Below are 21,000 nucleotides of genomic sequence, written 5' to 3' on the forward strand. Positions count from 1 at the left end.
AAGGTGTATCAGTCGGAATAAATGAGGTTAAACTGTGGTAACAAACATCCCCCACCTCAAACTCTCAGTGGTCTAGAATACAAATGTTTATTTCTTGTCCATGCTACATGCCCATTGTGGATTGGCAGGGGATTTCTGCTCATGTTAGTCACTCAGGGATCCAGGCTGAGATTGCAGCAACCATCTCAAATACTTCTGATTGTCATTCCAGAGGGAAGACAGTAAGTCTTGAAGAGTCTCACTGGCATTTAAATGCTCTAGTCTAGAAGTGACACAAAATGACATACATCGTTTCTGCTCACAACTCATTTGCCAGATCTAGCGATATAGACCCACTCAACCACAGGGGGGCAGGAATTTCCATCCTACCATATGCCCCAAAGGAAATGTTGGCAAACAGCACTAATGACTGCCGTGGAGGGTAATGGTAGTTGTTTTTGCTGCTGTTTTTTAGAAACATCCTTGTGAAATTATCAATCATTGGAATTCTTTGTCACTATTGGCTCAACATTGTGGCCCTGTCTGGTGATGAGGTGAGATTTCCATGCTGTTTTGTCTTAAGTTTGCCTTTGACCACCAGGGAGGAAGTGAGTTTCTCAAGAGCTTCTGCTTATGATATTAGAGCAGATATCATGTTATTTTTCCATCCATCTGTCCATTTACTTATCCATCTATTCATCTAATCATCCATCCATTCTTCCATCCATCCTTGGGCTGTATACCTGAAACTTTCCTCATTCAGCCAAATCTAAAAGCTCCCAATCCATCAGCTCATAGCACTGACTTCCTACAGAGGTAACTAACCACCATTTTCATAAGCTGATTAATTCAACCTTCCCGTTTGTGCTAGTCTGCTAAACCTCTAGGCCACTTTCTTAAACAAGAAGATATTAATTGGTTTTTCATAAGGTTAATAAGCAAAAGGAGTGGAGGCATTATTAGCCATTGACACTTCCTGCTCTCCTTGGCTGAGAAACGGGATCCAGAGGGCATAGGACAAAGAAGAAAAGTGTTAAAGGGGAGAGCTAGTGAGAAGGGAAAGTTTGGGTACCTGAGGAGGGCAAGCCTTAATGGGGGAAGAAGGAGCACAGGAAGAGAATAAACATTCTTGAAAACAAATTCACCCTAAAGGTGCATTTCTGTTGAGAGTGGGTCTGCTTTTCTGGGCACGCAAAGACTCAGTCAAACTAAGCCACCAGCCACATTCTTATGAGCACAGGGGGCCAGGAACAGATGGGAACTAAGTGGAGACCGCAGCCTCCTCCCACATCCCAAATCTTGTTTGCCTTCCAGTGTTGGGAAACCCTCATTGGCCAAGAAATCTACCGGCTCCTTCTGATGGATTTTGTGTTCTCTTTAGCTGATTCCTTCCTGGGGGAGTTCCTGAGGAGGTAAATATTTGTCTGTCTCGAGTAATTATACCTGACGTTGTAACCAGAGCCATAGTCCTGGCTGAGCAGTAAGTGTGGGTCCCTTCTGTACTCTAAGTGTACGTTGTTCTAAGTCTGCGTACGTTGTTCTAAGTCTGCCTATTGTCCTTTGAAATATTGTTTTCTTCTGAATTAACTGAAATTTCATCTTGACCTGACAGTCCTGTTGTCAAGGTTCATTTAGTTCAATTGGCCCTATGCAATCTCCTGAGAAAGTTCTAGAAATTAAACACAGAAACAGAGAGTCATTTGAAATCTTATCCACAATAGACCATTTTAATATTCTAGTCTATGTATATTCCTCCAGATTTGTCTATGCACTGCTTTGTGTGTGTGTATACTATATAATTTTCAAAGACAAAAATGGGGTCACACTGCAAAATCGCTATGGAGTTTGCTCTTACTAATTCTGTCAGTACGCCTTGTCATCCTTCCATGCCTGTACTTATAGATTTATCTCATTGCTTTCATTGAATTTAATTAATGCACTAATTTTTATTTTAGACTCCAGGTGTGCAGGATTAGGGCAATGTCATCATTGGCCCATGTGTGGTCCTCTTTTATTTATTCATTTATTTTATAATAATATTATGAGCATCTCATTCCTAATAGACATTTACTTATTTTTGCAAGTTGCCCTAGTGATAAGATGGCATGGCACAATACTGATTCCTTCCTCAGTGGGTAGGTTGAAAGCCGAATTTCCTCACTCAGTTTGCCCAAACTCACTTTTAGTTCAGCCTCTGTCCAGGGTCTGGACATAAAGGTGAGAAGTTTTTTGTTGTTGTTGTTGTTTTGTTTATTTTTTACAACAGTTTTTTACTGGCAGTTCCTCCGTAAGAAAAAAATCAAAGTGGTCTCAAGTTTCTTCAGAATAAATGGGGACGTAGGGTTCCTCCTTGTGGATTTAGAAAACAGGGAAACACCATTAACTCAATAGCAGTAACTGAAAGCTGAAAAATTTTCAGTTTATTTGAGTTGAGAATGCCGAGTTTGGTCCCTGAAAAAAAAGGTTTAACAAGCAAAAGGTGGTATAAACAAGATAATAGTTGGGATAATTTAAATAATTATCTCATTTAAATAATACCTATTTTAAATTCATAATTAATTATCTGTTTAAATAGTAGTTGGGATAATTTACATAATGTTCTCTAGAATTTTTCGGAACCACTTGAGCAGTACCTCCATTCGAATGCATTGTGTTAATTCCATTTTCCCTCAATTATTTCTTCAAAACCATGCTCATACTTGGGATTTTCAGAAATTTGCAAGGGAACTTATGACTTTATTCCAAACTGGTGAGGATTTGTCCTCCTGTGTCGATTGTGAGGAATCTTTTGAAGGAGGGAGTTGATGGTTTGGGTACTAAACTCATTACATTTTCACAGAATCATTGGGATGCGGCTTATCCCAAGTCTTGGCTTACAGGAGTTTGACATTGCCAGGAATGTCCTAGAACTGATCTACTCACAAACTCTGGTGTGGTAAGTTTTGACAATCTTTGGCTTGCCCAGTGGCTCCCGCCTGACTGTGGACTTGGAGTTTTGGTGGCAACGCCCAGAATCTGTTGTTTTTCAAAGCTGCACAGGTGATACCAAATCCAGCCAGTCTGAGAACCATGAATTCAGGTCCCAGACTGTTCTTTTCCTTTATGAGGACTTCAGCCAAGAATCAACATAGAGCAGGTATTCCTAACCTGGAGGGCCCCGTGCCGTATCCAGCCTGCAAGTGTGTTTTGCTTGTCCGATGCAGTGCTTTCTCTAAAAAATTTGAATTAACCACCAGTATTTAAGAATCAGGAGATTTCACATAAAATTTAACATTTCTGGCTTCTCGCCAAAAAAGGAAAGATCTAGATCATCTCCCATTATGGTAACAATTGTCTGGGCCTTGAACTGGTGTGAGTGGTTCCAGTTTGCTGCAGACCCCACCTTGAACTATTGTCTCCCCAGTATTGATTTGCCATTTCTTGTTGCCCTTATGCTGTCAGTTTTCTTATGGCAGAAAACTTTACTTTGTATTAATATCTCAACAGAACTGGGAAAATAAAGGCAGAGAAGGTTGCCTTACACTTGATCTGCTTCACTCCCTGGTGGTGGGGCTCTGGTGGGACCTCTGTAGCCTTTGGGGTTTGCCACCTCAATTTTGGCAATAGTGCATGCGTACACGTGCATGTGTGTGTGTGCGTGTGTGTGTGAGCATACATGTGTGTTTTGAGGATAGCCAGCTAGTTGCATCAAATTTTTGACAAGCTAACCTAGAAACTCAAACCAATAGCCAGTGACTATTTTTATTTATTTATTTTAACATGATGTAGCTAATGCCAGAATTCTGCATGGCATATTACATTGCCAGGTTCCATCTTTTGGGGGGTTGCTAATCTGAAAGTAGGGGATTTGGAGTTGGATAAACTTGGATTCTGGGGCTGGGTCTTCTACTCACTGAGGTCACTGAGCTTCTCTGAGCCTCAGTCTCCTCAACTGTCAAATGCACATAATAATAGCTGCCTTTGAATTGTGTTGAGGATTAAATCAGATGATACAAGAAAACTGCTTTGCAATCTCCAATATGCCATACAACTGTAAAGTGCTTTATTTTCCAACTCTTTAAAGTTGCCCCGGGTGATTTGGCTATCTGCAAATAACTCACTAACGTCAGTGAATTTATTTTTGGAGGTGGTGAGGACTTTTTCTTTGTGTAGTTTAGGTGATGCGTTTGCACACTGCCAGGTCACCCACTGGCAACTGGGCAGTCTACAAAGGCCTTTTACTCACATTATCTCAATGAACAGGATGCCGTTGGGCAAATAACTTAAACTCTCTCTAAACCTTAGTTTTCTAATCTGTAAATGGGGGCGATGCTTGTACCTACTTCATGGGGTTGTGGTAAGGATTAAATGAGAAAATGTACGCATTGAGTGCTTAGCGAGTAACTGATTCAGAAATGTTTATAAGTAGGGATATTATATGGCTGTTGTTATCCTTAAGGGCTCTGTTTTAAAAATTGTAGTAAAAAACACATAACATAAAATTTACCATCTTAACCATTGGTAAGTGTACAGTTCAGTAGTGTTGAGTACATTCACATTGTTGTGTAACCAATCTCCAGAACTTTTTCACCTTGCAAAACTGAAACTCTGTACCCATTAAACAACAACTCCCCATTCCCTCTCCCCTCCAGCCCCTGGCAACCAGCATTCTACTTTCTGTTTCTTTGAGTTTGACTAGTCTAGATACTTCATATAAGTGGACTCACATAGAATTTATCTTTTTGTGACTCATTTATTTCACTTAGCATAATGTCCTCCAGATTCATCCATACAGCATGTGTTAGTTAGAATTTCCTTCCTTTTTAAGGTTGAATAATATTCCATTGCGTGTATGTACCACATTTTGTTAATCCATTCATCTGCCAGTGGACACCAGGGTTACTTATGCTTTTTAGCTATTGTGAATAATTCTACTATGAATATGGGTGTACAAATATATCTTTGAGACCCTGTTTTCAATTCTTTTTTGATATATACACAGCAGTGGAATCGCTGGATCGTATGGTACTTATGAGCACTCAACTTTTTTGTTGTTTAATAAGTAATGTGGGTAAGTCATCTGATTCAGTATCCAGGTTTTTGAATCCTAGAGCCTGAGCCCTCATACTATTGACCATTTGACAGAGATTCCCAAGGGAAGTGTTAGCTTCGAGGCGGGGAAGCTTACAATGAGATGCTCATTATTACTTCTGGGCCTTTAAGGTTTTTGTTAATAAATCATAAATAAGCACAATCGGAAACACATATCTTTTCCTTTCTCCGTGGCAATTATAGATTTAATCTCTGTGGGTTTTAGGAGAATATTGCCTTTGATGATGAGCTTTAAAAGAAGATAATAGAATGACAGAGATTGAGTGTACGTTAGAGATGATGGTAGAAAATGAGGTGAGGAAAATGTTTCCCAAACTTTAGTCTTTTGTACACCAGCCTGCCTATTTTTGGGGTATATCTATCTATCACCTGTACTGTTTTTGACTTAATATTATCTTTTAAATTGTTTGCCTTTTTAAAATTTAAATATATTTTTAATGAGTCTTTATCATCATCAATGGAAAATCATATCATTTGACAGAAATTGCAAGTAATTTGAAAAATAAAATCAATCCCATCACAAAAAGTCATTAAATTCTAGCTAGATGCTGCTGTCTGTCAAGGCTCTCAGTCTAAAGACTGCTTCTTTTTTAAAAAAAAATGGAGGTTGGCAAGCGTTAGGACTTAAAGACATTCTAGCACCAAACTGAGATTTTTTTTTTCTTTGGCCTCAGAAGCACTGGGGAGAGCTGAGTAACTCGATGCAGTTTAATGCCTGTCATTTGTAACTCGATGCAGTTTAATGCCTGTCCCTGCAGGACCTCAGGTCTTCTTGAATGCCAAAGGCGGAGGAGGAGTTCATATCCCACATTTGGGACACCTGGGTTAGGGCTGGCTGAAGGCCATCTGGTGGTTTAATTAATGGCTGTGTGGGTAGCGTTCTCTGCAAAATCTCTTTTCCAGAGCTGTGGATACTGGGTATGGTGGGATTTGCCTGGTTTGCTGTGTTGGAATCAGTCTCCCTCTGTATGAGTTTTCTAGGGTAGCTATAACAAAGTGTCACAAACCGGGTGGCTTAAACCACACAAATTTATTTTCTCACAATTCTGGAGGCTCGAAATCCAAGATCAAGGTGTTGGCAGGGTTGGTTTCTCCTGAGACCTCTGTCCTTGGCCTGTAGATGGTGCCTTCTCCCTGTGCCCTCACGTGGTCTTCTTCCCTCTGTATGAGTCTGTTAGGGCCCACATGAGGTTAGTGGCCTCATTTTACCTTAATTATCTCTTTAAAGGCCTTACCTCCAAATACAGTAGCATTCTGAGGTACTGGGGGTTAGGACTTCAACATATGAGTTTTGGAGGGACAGAATTCAGCCCATAACACCCTCTTTCCCTGCCCTCCACACGGATTCCCTGTGTCTCCCCTGATCTCTGACACTCATCCCCTTTCTCTCATAGGATTGGAATCTTCTTCTGCCCTCTGCTGCCCTTAATCCAAATGATTACTCTCTTCATCATGTTTTACGTCAAAAATGTGAGTCAGTCTGAAGGTGGAACCAATCGGCTTTGCTCAGTCCCATGTGACCCAGTGGTGGCTGGAAGTGGGTGGGGTGGGGGGGCTGGGAAAGGTGTCAGGGAGCTGGTGTCTGGCTGGGGTCCCTCTGGCCTGCTTCTCCGGCTACAGAAGGGAGGTGACTGCTTCTCTTTCTTCAGATCAGCCTGATGATGAATTTCCAGCCTCTGAGCAAAGCCTGGCAGGCCTCACAGATGATGACTTTCTTCATCTTTTTGCTCTTTTTCCCGTCCTTCACCGGGGCCCTGTGCACCCTGGCCATCACCATCTGGAGGTAGGTGATGGCAGCCTTGCGGGTGGGTGCGTGTTTTAAAATGTAGGTTTTATCATTCTTCAGGTATGGTGAGGCCAACAGATCAGGAGACGACTGCCACTGAAAAAATAACTTGCTATACTCACAGACCCCAAAGGGAGGGGGCACATCACACCATGGGGGGCCACATGGGGAGGCACCAGGGTCCGTCAGAGGCAGAGGGAGAGAGCGGTCAACGTGGTCAAAAGTCTTTATTGTGGTTTCCGTGCAGAGGAAAGGGAAAGGCAGGGTTAGCAGGTTTAGGAGGGGTGAGTTTGAATAATCTCAGCAGGCTCTGGGGTATAGGGACCCTCTGGAGTTGGCTGGTATGTGGCCCTGGGGTGATGGGGGCAGAGGAACAGGGCCCAGAGTGTGAGCGCTTGAGAGGGGAGATGGAGGTGGGATGGGGGCTCAGGTTTGCATATGAAAGGCATGCTTTGTAGGCTAGCCCTGGGAAAGGCAGTCTCTCCAGGATCAGTAAGGCCCTAGATGTCACAGGTCAGAATAAAAAGAGATGCTTAATTCAGTGTTTAACCCAAGTTGCCTTGGTAACCAACAGATGCTACAACCAAGGGAGGCAGTATATCCAAGTTGGGTCACCACCCGCCAGGTGCCCAGTCTTGACGGCACAGCTTCCTTACTTCCTCCAAGTTCTGCAGCTTCCCAGCTGGGGAGAAGGCAGCTCTCCACATGCAGAACAGAACTTCCTCTAATGAACTGAAAGGCCCTGTCTGGTCAGGCTCCCTCTTACCTCTCCAGCCTCACCCACCATGGCGCCATCCTACTCCAGCCTCAAGGCTCTCAGTCTGCTGCTGGGACCCTGAGAGCCTCTCCTCACATGGGATGGGGTTACCTCTTTGAAGTGCTCTCCTCAGTCCCTTTGCTTGGCGGCCTTCCTTCCACCCTCATCTCAAAAGTCCTCTTGAAGACCTGACTTTCACCACCAACCTCATCTTCTATCAGCACCCCTCTCCTCTCTCTCTCTCAGGGTGGTTTCCTTTGTTCGTTCCCTAGTTCATGTCAGAAATGCCTTTGAATCTTTGTTTAATTGCATACTCATTGCTTGACCATCTTTCCCACCAGAACCTGGGAGGGCAGGTATCATGTCTGTCTTGTTTACTGTGGACTCTTCAGGGCTTAGTGTCTAGCACAGAGCCTGGTACTGATCTCGAGGAGACAGCAGTGAGCGTTGGCTTGAAGCAGGATCTTAGTTCCCTGCCCAGGACTTGAACCTGGGTAGCCTGGCTGAAAACCAGGAATCCTAGCTGCTAGACCAGCGAGGGCTAGAGGCTAGAAGCAAAGTTCCCCTGGCTCTTGCCCCGTTTGAAAGCAAGAATATTTCAAGGAGGCAAAAACTGTAAAAACAGGTACAAAGTTTATTATTAGAGACACAGCACAGCAAGTGGGCGAGCACACAGGGAAACGGTTTTTTTAATTTAAGACAAAAGCAAGGCAGAGATACACATGTGGAGAGAAAAGGGTGTGGGTGTCCTCCCTAATGAGGAGGAGCGTGGTCAAGAGTGGTTAAATCATTGACATTGGGCAGTTCTTCCAGGTCTTTGTTTACCTTTGGCCAATTACCTGGTTTCTTTTTCCACACCTGACCTGCCCTAGGGCCCTCCCCAACATGCGTGCACAACTTTTAGCCAAGATGGATTCCAGCGCAGAGGACTGTGGGAGGCTTGGCATCACCTATTATGGGGTGGCGCCCCCTCCTTTTTAACCCCAAGGAGCCTTTCTGCGCATATGTAGTCAGGGAGGTCTCCTTGACCTCAAGAATGAGAAATATGTGTTCTCTTTATCTTTTATCTGGGCAGGACTCAGCCCCTCTCTGTCCCTGCCATTACTGTTAAAGTGTCCACTGGAGACAAAGTCCAGCTATTTACCCTGTTCCTGTTGTTCTCTCTATCTGGAAGTATAGAAAGGAAACTGGCTGTAAATGTCTAACCTGGAGCCCATCTATCTCCTGCCTCAGTACAAGGGCAGTAAACCTTTGTAGAATGAATGAGCAACCGAACACACAGCAAGGGAGTTGATTTTTAGGATGCTCGTGGAACTGGAGCCATGAGGATCTCAGCGGCTTCAGGGCAGGCGTCTCTGTTCTGTGATGTCCTTGACTCTCTCGCCGTGCTTACTGTCTTTTCTCTCTTCCTAACCAGTTCCTTTTTGCCTTCTAGTTTCTGCTTGTTCACAACAACTGACTTCATGTGGCCATTATTACCGCAACTCCAGCTTCCCTAGATTACAGCCTCCCACCTTTGTATTTCTTAGTTCAAGTTCCTAAGGAAGAGAGTCTGATCGTCCCAGTTCATTTCTTTGTGCCAGGATACCACTGAGGTCTCTGCCTGGTCTTTGGATTGGTTACGGTTGGATCAGGTGATACCCCTGTCCAAGAGCTGGTCCTTGGAATGCAGGTCATGAAAACAAAACACACCAGCTGGGGCTATGAGCGAGAGGGTTTCCTTTGCAGGGGGATGTGGGTGGAGCAGGTAAGGGTTGCTGGTTCCGTGTTCAGAGCCCAGAAACGACTGGGCTATTCTGGAATAAACTATACCTGAGTCTGGCACTAGAGATGCTTCTCTGTCCCTTGTTTTATCAGATTGAAACCTTCAGCTGACTGTGGCCCGTTTCGAGGTCTGCACTGCTTCATTGAGTCCATCTACAAATGGATTAACACCCTGAGTGAAAAGCCCAGCTACCTGTGGGTTGTTTGGATCTACCAGAACCTCGTCGGAAGCGTGCACTTCTTCTTCATCCTCACCCTCATTGTGCTGTAATTGGGGCCCCTCGGAAAACTAGGGGAGGGGAAATACCTCATCAACACGTCATGTGGTCAGCTGAGGGGTGTTTGGTGGGAAGGCAAAGGCTACAGTGGGGCTCAGTGTTCTGGGTCATCCCGACTGTGCCCTTGAATTTTTCTAAAAGTTATTTAATATCTTCTTATCCTTTTTGGGGGGCTCTGTTTTACGAAGAAAGCAATACCTGCTCTGCTCCCTCTTAAGAAATAACACGAAAGCAAAAAGAAAAAACTGGATATGAGAGTGCTTAGGAAAATTATTGTGTGATTCTTTCTGAGGCTGTGATTATGTTAAAGTCGGTTGGGTGCTATTGATATGTGGGTTAGTGTACTTTCATTTTTAAATTAAAAAAAGATTTCTGACTTCTTGTGAAGAAGTGGAAGATCTGCCAAGACTGGGCCCATTTTCCTGCATGAACAGTTGGTCGGCTGATGGCTGCCCCTCTTTAGAAGCCCAGTCCTGATGGCATTTGAGATTGCAGCTCCTCTGGTAGAGAGACACAACTCAACAGCACAGACTAGTGGTACCAGTTGATTGTCGAGTGACCCCTCAATTTTACAGATGGAAGTGATAAGACTTACAGAGAAGGGCTGACTTGCAGAGATAGTTTCCAGGTTGCAGAGCCTGTTACTTGCAGAGGGGGCTAGAACCTAGGTCTCCCGGCTCTTGGTCATGCCCTCCCTCCCAACTCTGGGTTGCCATTGGCCCCCTTAATTAAAATGGGAGTTTTCTACTGCCTTGCTCCTCCAAACTTCTAATTCACTGGGGCACTTGTTAGAAATGCAGACTCTCTGGCCCTACCCCAGACCTCCAGCATCAGCATCTGCATTTTAACAAAATCCCAGGAAGTCTGTATCGCAATGAAGTTTGAACAGCACTGTCCAGATTCACAAACTCTGGCTGCACATTAGAATCATGTGCATTTAAAAAATACTGTTAGGGAGTTCCCTGGTGGCCTAGTGGTTTGGATTCTGGGCTTTAACTGCTGTGGCCTGGGTTCAATCCCTGGTCAGGGAACTGAGATCCCGCCAGCTGTGTGGCATGGCAAAATAAAATAAAATGAAATGAAATAAAATAAAATAAAAAACTGTTAAATGTTTTCACCACAAAAAAATAATAATTATGTGACATGATAGGGGTGTTAGCTGACACTATGGTGGTAATCATATTGCAATATATAAATGTGTCAAATCAACACAGTTGTACACCTTAAACTTACGCAAAGTTATACGTCAATTATATCTCAATAAAAAATAAAAATAAAGCTAGATTGGGGTAAAGTTTGCACAACTGTATAAATTGACTAAAACTCAGTGAACTACACTTAAACTGAGTACCTTTTATAACGTGTAAACTATGCCTCAGTAAAGCTATAAAAAGAAGAAATACTGATGTCTGGCCTTGTGCTCAAAAAAACCTCAAATAATTGATCTGAGGAGGGGCCATGGCATGAATCTTTTCTCCACCTCTCAGGTGATTTACGTGTAGAATGGTGAGAACCATTGCTATAATGTATTTAACCTCTAACTCACCCAGATACAACTTTGCAGGAACACTGGCTGGGCCAAAATCCATTTGCAAGCAAATATAACAGTTCCTCTGTACCAGCTGAGATTCGGAGCCTGTAAAGCATTGGAGAGAGTGTCTGCCATTCTTTCTTTTCTTCTCTTCCAGAATCATCACTTACCTTTACTGGCAGATCACAGAGGGAAGGAAGATTATGATCAGACTGCTCCATGAACAGATCATTAACGTAAGTCCCATTGGATCCCTTTGTTATTCTCCCCTCCTTTTTAACATTTTGTAATGGAAATTTTCAAACATAGTCCAAAATAGAGAATAGTACAATGAACGTTCCCACCACCTAGCCCTGACAACCATTAACCTTTGCATACTCTTATGTCCTCTACACTATCCCTTTGCTATAAATCTCTGGATTATTTTCAAGCAAAATCCTAGCCTTTATATCATTTTATCTGTAGACTCTTCTATATGCTTGAGAGATACACACTTTTAAAAAACATAACCATGGTACCAATCATCACACATAAAAGAAAATTTAATAATTCCTTACTATGATCTTATAGTCAGTCAATGGTCAAATTTCCCCAATTGTCCCATTAAGTGTCTTTTTACAGCAGGATTACTCAAGTCAAAATCTGAAAAAGTGTCACATGTTGCATTTGGTTGATGTGTCTTTTATGTTTCTTTCAATCTATAGCTGTTCACACTTCCCGCTTCTCTTGCCATTTATTGTTGGAGAAACCAGGTCTTTTGTCTTGTAGTAGTTCCCACATTCTGGATATATATGATTTGTAACCCTGCAGTGGTGTTTAGCATATTTATTTCTTTTTTTTTTTAGCAATTTTAATTTATTTTATTTATTTTTGGCTGCGTTGGGTCTTCATTGCTGCGAGCGGGTTTTTCTCTAGTTGTGGCGAGCGGGGGCTACTCTTCGCTGCGCATGGGCTTCTCATTGCGGTGGCTTCTCTCGCTGGGGAGCAAGGGCTCTAGGCGCCCGGGCTTCAGTAGTTGTGGCTTATGGGCTTAGTTGCTTCACGGCATGTGGAATCTTCCTGGACCAGGGCTCGAACCCGTGTCTCCTGCATTGGCAGGCGGATTCTTAACCACTGCGCCACCAGGGAAGTCCCGAGCACATTTATTTCTTTAACCTCTATTTTAAAATTAAGGAAACTGGACTTCCCTGGTGGCGAAGCCAATGTCCAGGACCCTACCTGCCTAAAAATCAACCTTTCTATCATTTGCTTCCCAATCCCACACCATCATTCATCCTCCATGTTTTTGTTTTTGTTTTCCTTCTTGGCAGGAGGGCAAAGACAAAATGTTCCTGATAGAAAAGTTGATCAAGCTGCAGGATATGGAGAAGAGAGCAAGCCCCACCTTATTTACGCCAGAAGGGAGAGATGTGGAGGTGAGGCTGGAAGCCGCCTTGGGATCCCTGTGACACAGATGTGCCCTCCTGGGAAAAGTGCATCAGGGAACTAGAATCACATCAGGGCACTTCACTTTCTGTGTTTTAACATTTCTGTATTTTTTATTAAAAAAAAAAAAACGCATTCACCATGTTCTATGCCTGGTCCTGTTCTAGGTGCTGGGGTTATCATGGTACCACAGTAGGGCTCTGCCCTCGTGGGGCTTGCCTGTATCTTTTCCATAACCCAACCAAACAGAAGTATATCCCACTGAGATGAAAAATGGCTTGAAATCTCACCCCACTAGGTTAATGATTCAGTGTATATTCTTCCAGATCTTTCCCCCAGGCATCTGCAAACAAGCATGCATCTACTAACATTCTTGTTTATTTATTTATTACAAAAAAGGGGTGCTTTTTACACATAACTCCCCCTCTCCCCGCTTAATACTATATCTCAGACATTGTTTCAGTCTGTACCTACTTGGACATTTGGGTTGTTTCCAGTTTTTTTTTTTTTTAATACTAAAAAAGTTGTGTAATGAAACATTTTTTTTATTATAATTGTTTTATGTGAGTGTTTTATCTGCCACAGGCATGCACATGATAATGTTAACAGATATTGCCATATCACGCTCTTAAAGAGATTTTTACCAATTTCATTCATAACAAGAGATGCCTGGAATCCTGCTCTAATACCAAAGCCTGTGCTGGCTTCCTTGGTGTCCTAGAAAATGCAGATTAACAGTAAACCCACGTTAATTCAAATGCTACTAGTTTTAGAAGTTATGATCTTGTCAGAAGAGACTACCATGTCGTTTACTGCCTGTGCAAATCAATACCACCAGCACAATATAGGTAAGGGATCTAGAGGCCCAGCTCTAAATCCTTTGAAGGCAAGGATCATGAGTGTACCTTGGCAGGTCCTAATATATTACCTGGTATATATTGTAAATGCTCAGTAAATATCTGTGAATGAATGATTAAATGAATGGAATCACTGCCCATAAAAAGTGAAACAAAACATGTTTGATATTTCTATGGCTGAATCTTGGTTTTAATCTGTCACCTGTTCATATTAAAATGGTGAGGGCTCACAAGTCTCACCACTGATGCAGCAGGATCTGAGGTGTACACTCTCTTCCAGTGATGAGATGTCTCGTCTTCTTCTTTTTTAGCAATCTGGTCCTCTGCGTGTCAGAGAACATGCTGCTGCTCGAGGTGAGTACCCGACTGGCACTGAAGAAGGGCCTAATCCATCCAGATGACAGGTCCCAAGACAGAGGGTCAGAACTGCTCCTGTATCAGTCACTCGTTCAATTGCAAGAACTGGCCCAAATTGGCTTTAGCCAAAACTCAACAATAATTCTTGCTTTAGGTGTGGCCAGAAGCAGGGGCTCACAGTATGTCACCAGAACCTGGTTTCTTTCTGTTCAGTTCTTTTCCATGTTATCTCCTGATAATTACAAGACAGCTCTCTTAGCTTCTTGTATCTTCTCAGATTCAAGTCTAGTGTGAAAGAGATCCAGATTCTCATTGTGTTTCATTGGATCTGAACCAATTGCTGTGGCCAAGAGACTGTGATGATTTCATTGGCCAGGTCTGAGTCTCAGACCTCACCTCTAGATACAGGTGGTACAAACATACAGGCCACAGGGACTGAGAGAGTGGAGAAGGGTGGCTTTCCAAAGAAAACCTGTGGCTGATGCCAGGAGGGGAATGAATGTTGGGGAGGAAACAAATAAACCCATTCATCTTTTTGGAATAGCATTCACTGACAGCATCCAATGATGGGAGTTCAAGGGAGAGAATTGAAGAAACTTAAAAGGAGGAGGCAAGGAAGGCCTGAGAAGCTGTGGGATCTTGAGAGCTAATTTGGTCTTTCCCTTGGAGATATGGGGCAGTGTGCCTCTGTGCTAACTTCTCTTCTCCTGTATCAAACCCAGACCTGCGATTTAGGCGATCAGTTCAAGAAGATAATCCAAAGGCCTGATAATTATTGTGGTACCCAGACACCAACCAAATAAGGAAAGAAGATAGATAAAGATGGAGCAGCTTCCTCCATGACACCTGGGCCTTTAGGAGATTCCCAGATGGGAAATTCAAGCCTTTAGCCAGGAGTGGAAACTGACTACAAAGTAAATACAGAAGTAAAATTGGGCATTCCCTGCTGTTTTTTTTTACACCTGAATTGCTGATTTTTCCAGACAAAATATTTGAGATTTTCCAGTAAAGACGTGTAATATTTGAACTAGTTCACAAAAACCTGGGAAGAGTTGTAGTTTAAGAGATATGCGTATGAATTATTGATCCTTAGAAATCTCCACTCCCAGAACTCCCAGACCTGGCAAAGGTTTGGAGACGGGTGCTAAGACAAGTGGTCCAGCCTGAATAAAAATGTGACCCTCGATCAGGGATGTGAAGCGTCTGAATTGTAGAACCTGCATTTGTTCATGACTTTGAACTAAAAACATCCCCATTTTTCCCAAAGGTGAAAAACAACCAGAGGGCTCGTCTATGACCTTTATTGCACATTGAGTACACGAGTCTTTTGGATTGGACGGGGACACTACCCCTGTGAGGTTTTATGCACAATCATCAGAGTCTTACATTGAACCAAACATGAAATCGGTGGTGATGTGTGGAATATATATATTGAATATGTATGTGTATGTATATGTATGTATATGTGTGTGTGTGTACATATGCACACATACATGTATAAAGCATTTTTTTGCAGATTTCCTAAATGATTCACAAGGCACCTGACTCTGCTTAAAACGGAAGGGTCCAGCAGAAAAGTGCAATTACCAAATTACTCGGGAGGAGAAATCTCCTCTTGAGTAACCACTGTCATGAAATCTAATTGGAACTGAATTTAGAAAACATTTAAGATGAATTTAAAACACAAAGATCCAGTCAGTGCTCAGTCATTGGTTCACTTCTTCATTGACTTATTTGCTCACTAATTCATTCATCAGCTGAATTAAGTTCTTTTGGTACCATCTTTGCTAGTGGTTGCTAGAAGTGCTTGTTTGTTCATTCCTTCGTTCAACAAATATGTACCAAGTGGAGGGGAACAAGATGGTGCACAAGTCAAGACACAGCCTCCGCTCTCATGTACTGTCTAGCAGATCACTTTAGGCAGGAACTTAATAATTAAACAGTAATTACTTATAGCAGGTGCCATGAAGGAGAAGCCCAAGGGACAATGGGAGACTTAACTTGTCTGTGGGGTCAGTGAAGGCAGTCTGTGCAATTGATATTTGAAGGGATTTTTTCCCCCCTGTGTGTTATCCTAATGCTATTTGTGCTTCTTTGGCTTCTGCACTGAAATGTGAACTCCCTCTGGAAGCATCATTTTTGCTCACTTCCCATATGCTCAGGGCTTATATCCGGACTGCTTCTCCATTCACCTCTTATCTTTTTTTTTTTTTTTAAATGGGAATTATTTATTTATTTATGGCTGTGTTGGGTCTTCGTTTCTGTGTGAGGGCTTTCTCTAGTTGCGGCAAGCGGGGGCCACTCTTCATCGCGGTGCGCGGGCCTCTCACTATCGTGGCCTCTCTTGTTGAGGAGCACAGGCTCCAGACGCGCAGGCTCAGTAATTGTGGCTCACGGGCCTAGTTGCTCCGTGGCATGTGGGACCTTCCCAGACCAGGGCTTGAAGCCGTGTCCCCTGCACTGGCAGGCAGATTCTCAACCACTGCGCCACCAGGGAAGCTCCACCTCTTATCTTTACTTCAGTGTAGCCCCTGCTTCTCCTGGAGGAGCAAACACAGTAGAAAGATCTAGTCTGTAGGTCTCACACACACATTTGGATGTGTGTAACATCCTTACATCCTTGGTCTTGAGATATAGGGGATATATTAGTTTGCTAGAGCTGCCATAATCCATAGCACAGACTGGAGGCTTAAACAACAGAAATTCATTTTTTCACAGTTCCAGAGGTGGGAAGTCTAAGATCAAGGTGTCCAGAGTTTTGGTTTCATTCTGAGGCCTCTCTCCTTGGCCTGTAGATGGCCACCTTCTTGCTGTGTCCTCACATGGTCTTTCCTCTGTGTGCACATCCTGGTGTACCTTTGTGTCCAAATTTCCTCATCTTATAGGGACACAAGACAGATTGGATTAGGACCCAACCTAATGGCTTCATTTTAACTAACTCACATCTTTAAAGAACTTATCTCCAAATATGGTTACATTCTGAGGTACTGGAGGTCAGGACTTCACCATATGAATTTTGGGTCAACACAGTTCAGCCCGTAATAGGGGAAAGTCACCCCCAGTCCCATCAGGACCTCTCATCAGGCAGCAGGGCTCTCATTGCTCGCTGCACCCAGGATCACACAGGGAGCTGTTTGAACAGCCAGACCCAGGCCCTGCCCACTCTAGACTAAATCAGGCATCCATAGTTTTCCCTTAAAGCTCTCAGATGGCTTCAGTGGGAAGCCAGGGCTGAGAACAACCGAGCTAGAATCTAGAGTAGTGCTTTCTGAACTTGCTTGACCATAAAAGTCACCTGAGGCACTTACTGAACAAGCAAATAGTGAGCTAAGGATATTGCATCAAAAATTTCTGGGGACATTGTCCATCCTCCTCTTCCAAAGCTTGTCTCAATTCGCTCAAAATGATAAAAGTAACATGCTTTCCAAGAGTCACCTGAAAGCTGGACAGGTGTTTTAAGTATTTAAAAAGGATAGCCTCTCTTGAATTTCTGCAGGATCTGATTCTTTAAGTGGCCGCAGTGAAGGGCCCAATTCATTTTTTATAGGGCAATGAGATGATTTTGTGTGAAGTTCAATTATAAAAGGATTATAAAAACATCATATGACTGACATGTTTTTATAACCTTTGAATTGGGGACAGATGGTAAGAATTAAGCTCATTAATAGGAACTGTCTCTCAGTAAGGTAGCACTTTTTAAAAAAAATAAATTTATTTATTTGTTTTTATTTTTGGCGGTGTTGGGTCTTTGTTCTGTGCGCGGGCTTTCTCTAGTTGCAGCGAGTGGTGCACAGGCTTCTCACTGTCGTGGCTTCTCTTGTTGCAGAGTACGGGCTCTAGAGCGCAGGCTCAGTAGTTGTGGCACACGGGCTTAGTTGCTCCGCAGCATGGGGGAATCTTCCCGGGCCAGGGCTCGAACCCGTGTCCCCTGCATTGGCAGGCAGATTCCCACCCACTGCGCCACCAGGGAAGCGCAGTAAGGTAGCACTTAATGGTACCTCCCTAAGTTCTCACAGTGGGAACTTTTTCATAGCATTTATGTGTCTGATCGACGGTGAGACAGACCATTGGGAGGAGCTCAGGTGTGGAGCAGAGGGGCCCTCTACTTTGCTCATGACTGCACCTGCCTGATAAAGAGTAAATGCCTTACACTTGCGTGGTGTTCTGATCCGCACAGCGCTTTCTCCACTTCCATCACCTGGGGATCTTGTCATAAAGCAGGTGCTAGGGAATTCCCTGGCAGTACAGTGGTTAGGACTCAGCGCTCTCACTGCTGGGGTCCTGGGTTCTATCCCTGGTGCAGGAACTGAGATCCCACCTGCCGTGCTTTGCGGCAAAAAAAAAAAAAAAAAAAAAAGCAGATTCTACTATTCTAATTTGTGAGTTCAGGGATGAGGTCCGAGAGTCTGCATTTCTATCTAGTGCTGTGGGTCTGAGGACCACACCCTGAGTAGAATGGTTTTAGGGCTCCTCCAAAATTTGTTTTATTTTGTCTTCATAACAACAGTATTATACTGTTAATACATTTTTCAAAACACATTCACTTTTTTTCCCCTCATTTGAATCTCATAACATTATTGCTATAAGACAATTGGTGCAAGTATTATGATCTCCATTTGACAGATGGAAACTTAGGCACGCACAGATTAAGTGATTTGTCTGAGGTCTCATAGCTAGTGAGTGGCAGAATTGAGACTTGAGCAAAGATCAGAACCAACTAGAGGGCTTGTTAAAACACAGGTCCTGAGCCTGACCCAGAGTTTCAGATTCATTATCTCTGGAATGGGTTCTAAGAATTTGCATTTCTAGGGTTTCCCTGGTGGCGCAGTGGTTGAGAATCTGCCTGCCAATGCAGGGGACACGGGTTCGAGCCCTGGTCCGGGAAGATCCCACATGCCGCGGAGCGACTAGGCCCGTGAGCCACAATTGCTGAGCCTGCGCGTCTGGAGCCTGTGCTCCGCAACAAGAGAGTCCGCGATAGTGAGAGGCCCGCGCACCGTGATGAAGAGTGGCCCCCGCTCACCGCAACGAGAGAAAGCCCTCACACAGAAACGAAGACCCAACACAGCTATAAATAAATTAAAAAAAAAAAAAAAGAATCCATTTAAAAAAAAAATTTGCATTTCTAGCAAGTTCCCCCTTATGCTGATGTTGAATAACTGTCTTCACGATATTGTGATTTATAAGAAATACATATTTGGTCTTTCAGGTGACCGAAATATAGGTCTCATATATATTTGGCCTTTGTCTACAGTTCCTGGCTCAAAGCTCCCCAAACCCTTGGAATTTCCTAAGCGTTGAGTGATAAAAGTGTCTTTTTGCTCTGAGAATGAGGTGACTTCTGGAAAGCACCTAAGGTTGGGGGCCTGGATGTCAATGGAGCCAACCACGTGATTAGAGGGTTGGAACTTTCACTCCTACCCCCTTGATTTCTGGGGAGGGGATAGGGGCTTGAGGTTGAATCAATCGCCATTGGCCAGTGATTTAGTCAAACATAACTATGTAATGAAGTCATCTTAAAAACCCAAAAGGACAGCTTTTTGCCCTTCCTTTTGGAGAGCTTCCATGTGGGGGAAACAGAACACTTCTGTGTGCCCCCATGCCTGGCCCCAAGCTCCAGGAGGACTGAAGCTCCTTTGCGTAGGACCTCGCCCAACGTATGTCTTCATCTGGCTGTGGATTTGTATCCTTTAATAGCCTTCCATAATAAATCGGTGATCTAGTGAGTAAATGGGTTTTCCTGAGTTCTGTGAGCCGTTCTAGCAAATTAATCAAACCTGAGGAGGGGATTGTGGGAAGAATATCTGATTTATAGCCAGTCAGTCACAAGTGCAGGTAACAACCTGTGCTCGCAGCTGGCATCTGGAGGGTGGTCGTCTGGGACTGAGCCCTTTACCCATGGCATCTGATTCTATCTCTGGGTAGATAGTGTCAGAACTGAGCTGGATTCTGAAGGACCCTGCCCGCGACTGAGAATTGCTTGTTGTTGATGTGAGGAAGCCTCCACACACAGAACACACTAGAATTGGGCCCAGGAACCCCTTTCAGTCTCAAAGGACAGCATTCTTTGAGAACCCTCTGCCCAGCTGATATCCATTCTCTTCTTAACACTTGGTGTCCTGCTGTCAGATTTTGAGCATAATTTAAAGTTTGATAAAAGAACACACAGGTCATTAATCTTCAGTACTTCTGATCAAAGAAATCAAGTAACTTTGCCCTGCAGTAACCGTCACTCCATGCTAAGGTTTGAGTGGATGTCTGGAACACTTCATTAACTTCCACCCTGCCTTGTCCTCAAAGCTGTGGTTGACTGTCCTGTTGACGCATTATTCCCACTTCAGGAAATGGTGTCATGTAGAAATTCTTGTCTCATAAAGAGTATTTATGTCTTAGTGAAATTCTTGTCAAGACAAGATTGCACACTCATCTCCAAATAAGAAAATGAGTAAGCAGTGGGTTTCTCAAGCCTTTTCAGGCAGCCCTTCCAGGTTATCTGTCTCCACCACTCTGAGAACACAGGGGCGGTCCAATGAACAGCAGAGGATGTGATTTTTATCCCTATTGACTGTCTTGGAAAGAATGCTATCTTTGGATGGCTCATTTGTCGATGCTACTGAATCATTACACTCCCAAATCCTTCCCTCACTCTAGGTCTATATCCAGGTTCCTCAAGGAACCTTCCCCTTGGATATCCCACAACTCATTCTTCCAACTTTTACTGTCTACTGTGACAGGCACTGTAAGGAGTGCTGGGAAGGCTTCTCATGGCTGAGCCCTTGCTAAGGGCCACAAAGGGTGATAAGCCTGCGTTTAGAGTGCGGGCTCTGAAACTATATAATGTGGGCCTGAATCCTTATCCTATTACTGTCGTGTGACTTTAGGTAAGTTACTTAACTTCCTTGGGCTTTGGTTTTCTTCACTGTAAAATGGGATTATAATGGTACCTTGACCTCATGGTGTTGTAGCAGAGTAAACACACAGAAAGCATTTGAAACAGTGTCCAGTACATGGTAGGCAGTCCATAAATCTTAGTTATTAACAAGCATTTTACATGCACTCTTTCCTTTAATCACAACTACCCCTGCCGTGGTACTAATACTGCCCCTATTTTAGAGATGAGTTCAAGACACTAGCTATATGACTTGCCCAAGGTCATACAGCTAGAGATTAGGAAT

At 43.5% G+C, this 21,000-nt stretch overlaps 1 protein-coding gene across 3 annotated transcripts in view; it reads left to right on the plus strand.

Annotated features, from left to right (window-relative positions):
• TMC5 (transmembrane channel like 5) overlaps positions 1–17,556 on the plus strand; it is an 82,998-nt gene extending 65,442 nt beyond the window's left edge. For all 3 annotated transcript variants that reach the window (XM_082362417.1, XM_082362419.1, XM_082362418.1), the window contains 10 exons: positions 455–533; positions 1,294–1,391; positions 2,819–2,914; positions 6,465–6,540; positions 6,720–6,853; positions 9,471–9,644; positions 11,344–11,422; positions 12,497–12,601; positions 13,780–13,822; positions 14,548–17,556. In XM_082362417.1, the coding sequence (XP_082218543.1) occupies positions 455–533; positions 1,294–1,391; positions 2,819–2,914; positions 6,465–6,540; positions 6,720–6,853; positions 9,471–9,644; positions 11,344–11,422; positions 12,497–12,601; positions 13,780–13,822; positions 14,548–14,594 (931 nt within the window). In that variant the 3' untranslated portion in view covers positions 14,595–17,556. The remainder of the gene's footprint in view (positions 1–454; positions 534–1,293; positions 1,392–2,818; positions 2,915–6,464; positions 6,541–6,719; positions 6,854–9,470; positions 9,645–11,343; positions 11,423–12,496; positions 12,602–13,779; positions 13,823–14,547) is intronic.
• The last annotated feature ends 3,444 nt before the right edge of the window (positions 17,557–21,000 follow it).

Source organism: Balaenoptera borealis (genome assembly GCF_965194805.1).
Source record: "Balaenoptera borealis genome assembly, chromosome: 16".
Lineage (NCBI taxonomy): Eukaryota > Metazoa > Chordata > Mammalia > Artiodactyla > Balaenopteridae > Balaenoptera > Balaenoptera borealis.